The sequence below is a fragment of the Drosophila ficusphila genome, unplaced genomic scaffold (genome assembly GCF_018152265.1).
Source record: "Drosophila ficusphila isolate 14025-0441.05 unplaced genomic scaffold, ASM1815226v1 contig_220, whole genome shotgun sequence".
In the NCBI taxonomy this organism is placed as follows: Eukaryota; Metazoa; Arthropoda; class Insecta; order Diptera; family Drosophilidae; genus Drosophila; species Drosophila ficusphila.
The window spans coordinates 1,030,576-1,041,857 of record NW_025064118.1 but is presented as its reverse complement, the minus strand read 5'-3'; the positions used below and the strand labels follow the sequence as shown (position 1 = coordinate 1,041,857).

The 11,282-nt window shown below is 36.0% G+C and overlaps 2 protein-coding genes across 2 annotated transcripts; one reads left to right on the top strand and one right to left on the bottom strand.

Moving 5' to 3' along the window:
- The first annotated feature begins 1,027 nt into the window (after positions 1-1,027).
- Positions 1,028-7,807, top strand: LOC108098416. The gene is made up of 8 exons (XM_017201310.2): positions 1,028-1,357; positions 1,437-1,552; positions 4,499-4,709; positions 4,790-4,843; positions 4,899-5,001; positions 5,064-5,251; positions 5,308-5,474; positions 7,667-7,807. Exons 1-7 carry the CDS (start codon positions 1,228-1,230, stop codon positions 5,442-5,444), a joined length of 939 nt encoding a protein of 312 aa, XP_017056799.1. The 5' UTR covers positions 1,028-1,227; the 3' UTR covers positions 5,445-5,474; positions 7,667-7,807.
- LOC108098418 lies at positions 5,662-6,645 on the bottom strand. Its single transcript, XM_017201311.1, has 2 exons — positions 6,006-6,645; positions 5,662-5,929 (listed from the first exon to the last, which is right to left on the bottom strand). Exons 1-2 carry the CDS (start codon positions 6,321-6,323, stop codon positions 5,777-5,779), a joined length of 471 nt encoding a protein of 156 aa, XP_017056800.1. The 5' UTR covers positions 6,324-6,645; the 3' UTR covers positions 5,662-5,776.
- Positions 7,808-11,282: the final 3,475 nt, after the last annotated feature.

Sequence of the window (11,282 nt, the reverse complement as noted above, 5' to 3'; positions counted from 1 at the left end):
ACGAATTAAATTTGATCAAAATCGAACAACTATATCATATAGCTCCCATATGATCTATAGACGGAAATATGGAAAATGAATAGAAAAATCGTTATAGCTTCGATGTTGTTTAACCTTTATGCATTTTGTTCGACATATTTGATGACTGCAAGGGTATATAAGCTTCGGCTTGCCGAAGCTAGCTTCCTTTCTTGTTTCTAATACCTGTTTCTAATTTATTTGATTGTTCACAGCACAGCTAATAAATAATTAAAATCGTTATTCAAAAGTGGTTGAAAACCTTATATTCAAAAAATCAGATAATTTAATTTGGACTCATTTCTTATGGATGTTTCGATCTTTGAACAAATAAATTCGTAAGAGCACACTCTTTAATAAAATAAATCGATGTAGAAAATATCATACAAGCCTGATTTTTAGGATAAAGAATTTGTTAACGACTAATTTTATGTGACAGTTTTGTATATTTCTAGTATGGATTTTTCAATGCTATAAATATAACGAATATACTATAGAATAATTGTAAGTATTTTTATTGCATAAATTACAAAAATACTTTAAAAAAAAGATTTTTTTTTCAAAATTTTTCAAAAATAGCGACCATCAAACCATTTTTTTTCCAATTTTTTCATAATATTGCTTAAAAATCAGCTCTATATTTTTTTTAGCAATATTATGAAAAAAATACTAATATTTATAGTATATTTTTCATAATATTGCTAAAAAATAGAGCTGATACTAAGCGAAAGTTATTATGCTAAAAAATCAGCTCTATATTTTTTTAGCAATATTATGAAAAATATACTAATAGAGTAATATATTTTTCATAATATTGCTAAAAAATAGAGCTGATACTAAGCTACATGCGAGTGCTTTTCTAGGGATGAACCCTTAGAAAGCTTACAAGAAAGCTCATTCAGTAAATCTTATGAAAAGCAATGTTAGGGGTTGAACAGAGCTTTTTGCTGAAAAACTGATTGTGGATACCAGCTACATAAGCGAAAAGCTTTAAATAAAAATACAATTTATATCTTATACATAAAATATAAATTGAAAGACACGTGAAAGTGTTAAAACAAATAAAAAAAAAAGAGAATATCACAATCAGGATAAAAAGCATAAAATTGTTGTGCAGACTATCCATACAATCAAATTGTATTAATATCCCGGAAAAGGACGCTTATTAACTAAATCGTCTTTTGCGTAAAGCCAATGAATTGAAACAATATGACGGGTGGCAACAATGCCACAAACTCGGAAAACTCCCCGGTTAAAATCAAGCCGTTTCTTTTTATAATCCTAAACTTTAATATATGTTTTAACCATATCAGTGCATCTTCATTTCTAAACCTAAACGGTAAGAGGAATACAAATTCGTATGCTATGATAAAATTTATTCATTAACCTTTTCAAATATCGAACAATTTTATATTAAGATCTAACTAGTTCTGAACGACCGTTCTTCGATGATATAAGTCCAAGAAATGTGACCGCTGTTGTCGACGAAGTTGCTATTCTAAGATGTCGTGTTAAAAATAAAGGAAATCGCACCGTAAGTCCATGTGAATTAGTATTTGTCCACAAGGTAGTCATTTTTACTGAAAGCTTGGCTTATTATTTTCTTGTTATACCCTTGTTAACATGATTAAAATGTTTTCCAAGCAAATGAAATAGTTTGGTTTATGATAACGATTTCCTTCAGTTGATAATAACTCTATGATGATTTTTGGTATATCGAGTGTTTTAACTACTATTAAATCTTGACAAAAATTCATAAAAACGACTATAAAAACATATAGCTATCATAGGAAAAATCGAAAAATCTATTTAAAATTATCATGATTTTTTTGATGTTCAGTTTTCTATGGACTCTTGAATTTCGAACTTTTAACGACGTTGTCTTTTAATTATACTGGCACGATTTATTCAAAAAGTCGAGTTCTGTTAACTACTTTTAAATCAAGATACAAATTTCCTAAACGTCTGAACATTATACCTTATAGCCGACATAGAAAAGGCCGACAAATCTATATAAAATGAATCATAGTACATGCACCCCTTTTTGGAGTTTTCTGGAGACTCTTGAATTTAGAAAACAGTTTTTTGAGAATCGGACGACCATATCAAATAGATGTTAAGGAACAATCGGTAAAAAATTATTAGAAGAATCATAATCACGATGTTGTCAAGCCTGTATGCATTTTGCTCGACATTTTTTATGACTGCAAAGGTATAATTCCCAAGGACCCTGGGGATGTTTTGGTTTCGAATATACCATGGTGCTCCAGTGATTGTTCTCAGGATCTTTGCTTGAACTATATGATGTCTATGTTGGTTTTGCTCGCGTTCCCCCAGAGCGGGGGGGGAGCCATACGTCCAGATTGGTTTAAGAGTGGAGTCGTAGAGCAGTATCTTGGAGTCCAGACACATGGGGGATCGGGCGTTTATAATCCAGTGAACGCTGGCTATTAGTTTTAGGTGTAGTTTCTTGCATTCCATGTGTCTACGCCATGTAAGACGTCTGTCGAGGAGGACCCCGAGATACGTTACTTCGTTGACTTGGGGGATTTGTGTGCTATTCAAGTAGATCGGAGGGCATGTTTGTCAGTTAAGAGTAAACGTTACGTGCTTACACTTCTCTTCGTTTATTTCGATACGCCAGTCGGCTAGGCACTTCTCTACTACCGAGAGATGGTTGCCTAATTGGGATGTTGCACGGACTGGGCATTTAGAGCGACTGATGATCGTCGGCGAAGGTGGATAGTCGGATAGTCGGGCGCTCGTGGGAATACCCGCTGTGTAAAGGACGAATAGAGTTGGTAGGTGGGTTGTGTTGCACCACACTGCGAAGACTCTGTTGTAGGGATTATTATTATTATTAGGGGGAAAGGTTACGACGACTCAATTGGATCTATTGTACCCCTTATCTGAGCTTAGAGCTCACCCAACAACCCGGCTCCTTCGATAAGGTTAAGGAGCTTTGTCGGGTCGATGCTTCCAGAGGTACCAAGTGTAAGGAACCTGGACCCGAGTGTTGTTGTAGGGATACAACTCAACTTATGATTTAATTCACCCGGGAAAGTGTGTTTTGATTTTGTGCATGAGACCGTTAAGAGGACGGAATCATGTGATCTTTTCCGCGCTTCGGTATCATAATGATTATTGACGTTTTCCATTTTTTTGGGTAGTAGCCAAGTCTTATAATCCCATTGAAGAGTTTACAGAACAGTGTGGAAGTTCAATTATAATTTTTAGAGTTGTTTGGTCACCGCCGGGAGCCTTTTTCGGTTTTAGCCCCCGGATGACTTTGGTGATCTCGTTTGGTCGAAACGGTGTTATCGTGGATTAACTTTCACTTTCGATTTGCGGTGAAAATGGGTTTGCAGCGGGATTCGGCTGGAAGCTGCCCCTAAGCTGTGAGGCAAATGTTTCGGCTCTGTCTGTGTGGCCTGAAGAATTTCTTGTCAGGGAAACGGATTTAAACGGAAAGCTTGGGTTTGGGTGAACCCTTCACAAGGGATGTTTTGCACTTGTTGGCCAGAGTTTCTCAATATATCTTAGTTGTGCGATTTCGGCATCTTGCTTCAGAGCCCAGTTTAGTTTGCGGGTAGCTTCATTTAGACGTTGCTTTGAGCCTGGCGATCTGCTGGTTTGCCACGCCCGTCGCAGACTCCTCTTTTCCAGAACGAGTTGTCCAATTTGCAGGTTGGTTTTGAACTTCTTTATTTGCACATTCTTCCGCTGTGGTGTTGAGATCGTGGCTGCTGTGACGAGTAGGACGGCGGTAGAACAGTCGATGTCCGCTTCAATATTGAGCTGGGGGGTTAGCTCAATGTGGGAACTCACATACTTCCTGTACTTCATCCAGTCACTTCTGTGCGACGTCAGCCTGTAGGGGTGGTCAGTAATTTCTAAGCTTTGAAGAAGGTTTATGGTGGACGTGGCTTGCAAGTAATTTGTTGCAAACCTTTGGTGAAAATGGAGTTTGATGCGCTCTTTAATTAAGATTCCGGTGCCGCCGTGGGCTTTACCATCGGGATGATGTGTGCGATAGAAGGTGTAACCCCGTTTATGGAAGTTACATCTGCTTGTGAGGTGAGTTTCCACCAACAGCACATATATATATATTTACCTTAAACAAGCTCCTAAACACTAAACTAATTTAACCCAGATAACATAAAAATAATCAATTTTTTGCAAAAAAAAAACTCTAACAGATATCGCAGTATATAAAAATCACTGATTGAACTGATTAGCTAGCACATCATTTCACAATTTAGGTCAGAAGTTTGCAACGTAGTCAAAGCTGAGATCTCAGTATATATGTAATTTTTATATATAATCAGCATTACCCTTTAAATCAATCTGGACACGAATGTCTGTATGTTTAATGGAAACTAGTCTCTCAGTTTTCTTTTTATTTCACAGCATTTATGCTAAAAAAAAAAAACATTCTGTAAATTAATTAATTTAAATTTTTGTATTTAAAACATTTTAGGTATCATGGATGCGGAAACGCGACCTTCACATTCTTACAACGAACATTTATACCTATACCGGCGATCAACGATTTTCTGTAATTCACCCACCGAGCAGTGAAGATTGGGACTTGAAGATTGATTATGCCCAACCTCGTGATAGTGGCGTCTATGAGTGTCAAGTTAATACCGATCCAAAAATAAATCTAGCGATTGTTTTGGAAATAACAGGTGCATATCTTAGAGTTAAAAACAACTTGGTATACAGAATTTTTAGAATTATACAATAACAAACGTTTTATTTATTTCAGCTGATAATGACTTTCGCGACTTAAAACCGGAGAATAGGTTTTACGATTCAAAAGGTAAAGCTTTCTTAGTTTATGATAAAATTTGTAATTAAAGAGTGACAACCAATAGCGGCTCGAGCGAAAATTCTTGGATCCACGGAAATTCATGTGAAGCGGGATAGCACCATAGCACTGGCTTGCTCCGTGAATACCCATGCGTCCTCAGTGATTTGGTAAGAAGGCAACTTTTTCAGAAGAAGATGTCTTTTATAATTGCTTACAAAACTGGTCACAGGTATCATGGCTCTTCAATTATTGACTTTGACTCACTCCGAGGCGGAATAAGTTTGGAAACGGAAAAAACTGATATAGGAACCACCAGTCGACTGATGCTGACGCGAGCGTCATTGCGTGATTCTGGAAACTATACTTGCGTTCCAAATGGAGCAGTGCCAGCCTCCGTAAGGGTTCATGTATTAACCGGTAAATATTAATCAATATTCTTTTGAAGAAGTCTTCCAAAATATATAATCTTTTAGGTGAGCAGCCGGCAGCAATGCAGACTAGTGCTGCCATTGGAATTAGGGCTTACACTGCAATGATAACTATCATATCAGTCAAAATGTTGTTGTATATTTTAAGCCTTAAAGAGCAAATGTACCGAGTAGAAAGATGACTAACAAAAAACAACGTAATTAATTTTAAGGTAAGTTTCAAAAATTTTAGTTTACAAATCGGGTTCTTTTGGCACCAACTTTGCAGCGACGCGTCTGAAACCCAAATCATTAGCCAAAATATCTTGAACGGTTCCAAAAGCAATGTCCAACTCCTCTGCCATCTCTCTAATAGTCAATTTGCGGTTTATGGCCATCCAGTCTTTGATTTTGCCGATGTTTTCGTCCGTTTTCGAAGTGGATGGCCTGCCAGAACGGTCATCATCGTTGATGGAATTACGGCCACTTTTGAACCGTCATGCCACTCGCGAACTGTTGTTAGTTTCCAAAGTAGTCAGAACACTAATTTCATTTTTAACACAAAATTTAATGCAAATTCGTTGCTCTTGTTTTCTATCCATTCTTTAAAATCAAAAAAATCGAAGAGACGCTCAAAGGTTAATGTAAACAACACAACGTAACTTTGACAAATGTCAATCCGATGACGCTGAAAATTGGTGGGAATATAAACAACAGTTCTACCAATCTGGGAAAAAAAATGTATAGAAATCGTTTGACTTTACCCAATGGAAACTGCTGGCCTTTAGTTTTGTCAGGTCTTCTTTGCTACTACGTGTTTCCTCCATGTAAGTCGCCTGTCTAGGTGGATACCAAGTGACTTCGTCCACTTGTGGAATTGGTGTATTTTTTAGGAGTAGTGGTGGACAAGTGCCTCGGTTGAGTGTAAACATGTTGTGCTTGTGCTCGTAGACTTGTATGCGCCAGTCAGCTAGACACTTCTCTACAGCCACTAGGTGGTTTTGTATATTTTCTGTTGATGCGTTTGGATATTTTGAGCGGCAAACAATTGGAGTATCATTAGCGAAGGTTAATATAACCATTTGGTGGCTAGTGGAAATGTCTGATATGTACTTCCTTGAAGAACTCCAGCTTCAATGGTGTGCTCCTCACAGTTATTGCATCTTACAGTGAATCGCCTGTTTTTGAGATACGACCTAAGCAGATTGTGAGTGTCTTGTGGCAGGAAGATCTTGATTTTGTAAACCAGGTCGGTCGGCGATCCAAACGCGGTAAAAAAAACGTTTCGGCGGATGTCAGATGTTATGCGGTTTACCTACTCGATAGTCCCATGCTTTTATCTGAAACCAAATTGGTCCGAAGGAATCAAATAGTTTCTATCAAAGTATGTTTGTAGGTGTGACAATTTGGCAATCGGGGAAGAGGGCTCTAGGGTTGGGACTTTTTAGCCTTCTTCCTCGCTTCGTGCCCATACACCTGTTTGGGATCTTAAAGGCATATCGGGTTCGACTGGTGGCTGTAAAACTGAATGAGCTCTCCAGAGCGGAAATTTGTTGAAGGAGGGAGAAAGTTTTTCTATGTAGGCCCGTTGATCTTCGTTGATTTGTTTTTCATAGCCCTTGTCAATACTTTTCTTATGTCCATATTCCTGGACAGGACCGTGATCTTCTGTTCATATTCAAGGGTTTGGAAAAGCGCTAGCATGATAAGCTCTTGAGTTTCTTGGACTCTTACCCCTTAGAGGTGTAGGGTCTGGACGTGGTTTATTAATAAGATCAGAGCTGTTGTGATCTTTAATATAGATGGGGATGGTCGATTACTTTTCAAGCTTACCTTATGACTTACCTTACCTTATTAATTACTTATTTGATTAGCGAAAATTTTTAATTGCTGCCAAACCAAATACTTACCAACTCATTTGGATATACCGATCGACCCCAGTCTATACGAACGTAATTTTCGGGAGAATTATAAAGGAGACAAATTTTGATATGACAGGTCGCAAGTTGACGGACGAAGTTGAAGTTGTTGTTGAATTGACGGTCATTATTAAGGCTAAAGTACTTGTTGGCGCACAAGCCGACTAGCTGGTTCATCAAAAGGTGGGAGGGGAAACGAGCTGATCAAGAATACATAGATCTTAAGAGACCACTGCGTTGCAAACTATATACATAAGTCTTAATATTCATTAAAAGAGTATAAAAGCTCATAGTGTAAGAATGTTGTCTTCCTCTTGGAAGAAGGAAGAGGAAGAAAGGGGAGTGGTATTAATGGGGTAGTCCGACTTGCCAAAAAGGAAGTGAAGTTTTTATTATTTTCATGATTGTTCTATGACAGCTATATGATATATGAAACTTGGAATATTTGAAAATCAGTTGGTTGTAATGTTATTATAATAAAGTACCATTAATTTGTTTTGTTTCAGATCACAGCGTGTTCCAGAGGACCTATTGTAAATGAATGCGCTCAATTTAACACAGAAATACAAAAATTAATGTAATTCCTATAGTCATATAATTTAAACTAATATAATAAATATGCAAGTACTATATACAAAATTTAAAAAGCCTTTCAAATAATTTATTGATGTTTAGATCTAAAAAAATAACATTAGAAAAAGTATTTCGTTTTTACCTTAATTTATTATATAATATATTTGTCGGAAAGAGATTCAAGGAAGTACAGAATTCATGCTAAAGACGGTGGGAGTCTCTGCTGATGAGTGAGGTCCGTTGTCGAGTTACCAAAAGTCCTGAGATAGAAAGAGATGACAATATATGTAGGCTGACAATATATAGCACGATGATCGATGAGATCAGGGTCAATTTAGTTTCGATATCGAAAGTGAGCGGAACTCGCTGAGCTGGGGCATCAAAAACAAAAGTTGTGTGAAAATGGAAGAAATAACCTTGTTTCTGACATGTTCTATATTTTATAGAACATTATAGTGGTGACCACGACCAAACAGTAGCCCCATACTCAAGGATTGGGTGGACCAACGATATAAATAAAGTCTTGGTAACGTAAGGATCCTCAAATTCATTTGCACATCGTTTAATAAATCCAAGCATTCCCCTAGCTTTATTAACTATGTATGTTCGAAATATGAAGTGAGAAATTAAGCCTAGGGTCCAAGAGGACGCCAAAATCGTCAACAAGCGTTATTCTTTCCAAGGTATTACCACTTAGCGAATAGGTGACATTATGCAGATTGACCCGACAAAACGTGCTTAGGTCTGCTTGAGGGTTTAAATGACACAGTATAACATCATCCGCGTACATAAGTACGCAGGAATGCGCAATGACCAATGGAATCATTATCATTAATAATGTAATGTAATGTAAGTAATGGTTCCAGGTGACTTCCTTGGGGTACACTAGAGGTAAATCTGAGGAGACTGAGGAGATCTGCTGGAAACCCTATCATGTCAATAGGAGGTGATTTACAGAGTCAAATGCTTAACTGAAGTCTGTGTAAATGACATCAGTTTGAAAACCTGCGCTTCATAAGTCCGTGTTGGCATGGAGATATGACTGATCTACAAAGGTGCTGCAAGTGAGGATATTGCTCCTTCAAAAAGCTTTGGAATAGGTGAAAATTTAGAAATACCTCTATAACTGCTTGCATCCGACTTGTTTCCCTTTTTATGCAGGGAAATAACAAATGACTCCCTCCAAACAAGGGGAAACTGACAAGTTTGTAGGGGTAGGGTAAACTGCTTGAGAAGGGGCTACACAGTGCATTAACACAATATTTAAGAACACACCCAGGAAACCCGTTCTCCCAGGTCCTGGGTAGTAAACTGGTGTAAAACGTTGAAGATCCAAAAGCAGGGAGCTTTCGTTTGTAGTGGGTCGAAATATTAGGTTCGACTTAGGTATGGCGTATAAATATTGCTCATTTGAATGAGACACTGTGGAGTAAGTCGTTTCAAAGAATTGGGAAAACAGGTCGGCTATTGCCTGATCAGTATTAGCCGTCATATTTTCAAATGAAGCGAAGGCAGAAAAAACATGATCTGCGCTAAGTGTTAATAAAAGTATAAAACTGTTTAGGATCCCCTAAACATTGAGACTTTCAACAGGCTAAAAAAATTTTGTAACTCTGAGCGTTAAGCACAGTGAAGTTCGACCAAGACCTTATGTATTTGCCAAAAACAGACTGACAATCTGAAACTTAATATTTTGTACTATAGGGGAATGTTGTCAGGGTTGGACTGTTGTCAGGCTTGGGCCATCTCAATATTTTGAATATTCGTTCTAGTACCATCTGTTAGTGGGTGTCTAGAAACTACTATCGGTCACTCAAAACTTTCCACGTGACTACTTATTTCGGGATTTCATTTTTCTACGTGTCGTTGTTCTTTGAAAAAAAAGTGCTCGAAAAAGTTTTTTTAACCTGGCCGAAAAGGTGGAATAACACAAGATTACAACATGTCATCCGCAAAGTGAGCATAAAAATACGTTATATAGTTGTTATATTACAAAATACTAAGATATAGTTTCACTGATAGATATACATAGTTTGGCTATATCATACCATAATAGATTAATACCGCATGTTGTCAGGGTTGGGCCACTTTTGTAGTCAGGCTTGGGCTATCATAATTTTTACATTTTATTCGTGGATTTTCGATTTTTGTTGTAATATTTAAGTTTTTTGTAGCAAAAATATGCAAAATAAATTAAATAGATTTCCTTAAAAAAATATTTTGATGGATTGAAAGAATATGAATCACTTTTATCTTTTTCTTTAGTGTTTCTCGATACAAACGAAAAACAACTCTGAATAATTTGATATTTACTGTAAAATCCCAAATAATGAAATAAATGAACAAAATAATGTCAGATTTACCTGAATTCAATTTTATTCCACCACGTTACGATATTGTCAACGATTTTCTGAAGGTGGCCCAACGCTGACTACATTTTTTTTTTTTTTTTTTATTTTCTATTTTTGGTGAACACTTTCTCTTGCTTGTACCTTTCCAAAAATGTATAAACTTATTCTAAATTGTCATTCGTTCAGAACTTATGGACATAGGTAAAAATATGGCCCAACCCTGACAACATTCCCCTACTAATAATATTTTCCATTTTTTCGCACCTTTCTTTCGGTTAAAACTGCATAAAATGGCCAAAAACGATTTTATCTTGATGGGAAAGATGTTTTCTTTCATGTTTCTAGAGCTATAACAAAGTTGCATACCAGCTTTTTTAAATTTGAGAAAATACATTTTTTCGAAATTTTTATGGGCTCCCCCCTTACATTTTTTGCAAAATCGGATTTTCTATTTTTTCGCCCCTTTCAAAATTTGCACAAAATGGATTTGCAGAAAAATTATCAGATCCCAGAACTTTTAGGCGCATAACTTTTCTAATTTTTATTCGATTTACAAGTGGCATATCGCCCTAATGCATTTTGATCGACTGCAGGGGTATATAATAATAATAAATATAATATATAATAATAATATAATATATAATAATAATATAATATATAATAATAATATAATATAATGTGCATTCACCACAAGAATCTTAATATTTATAACTGATATTTTAGAAAAATTTATAAAGGCGCCGTTCGCCGCATAATAATTACAAAAATCCAAATTATTTATTTGCAATGCTGCCTAATCAAAAAAAAATGTTTGGGTTCTCGACCTACGAATGTACACATAAACCTTGATCTTGATCAAGAATATAAATTTATTATGGGTTTGCAGGTACTTCGATGTGAATCATTTATTTCTTGTTCCTTAAACGATTTTTCATAATTTGAATAGTCTTAGTCCCAGGTATTTTTGTAAATACAAATCAATTGATCAAATCTAATCTAAATGCTGTATCTTTAAATACTTAAATTAGTGAGAGAATATTTAGCAGAGAAGGATTCATATTAGCAGGTATGGGCACCCTATTAGAAAATATAGAATACATCTATTTTTATATATCAGAGTTTCTGTTTATAAATAAATAAAGTGTTGAATGCTTTTATGTGTAATTTTCAAAAAAAAAAACAGAATTTTGTATTTATA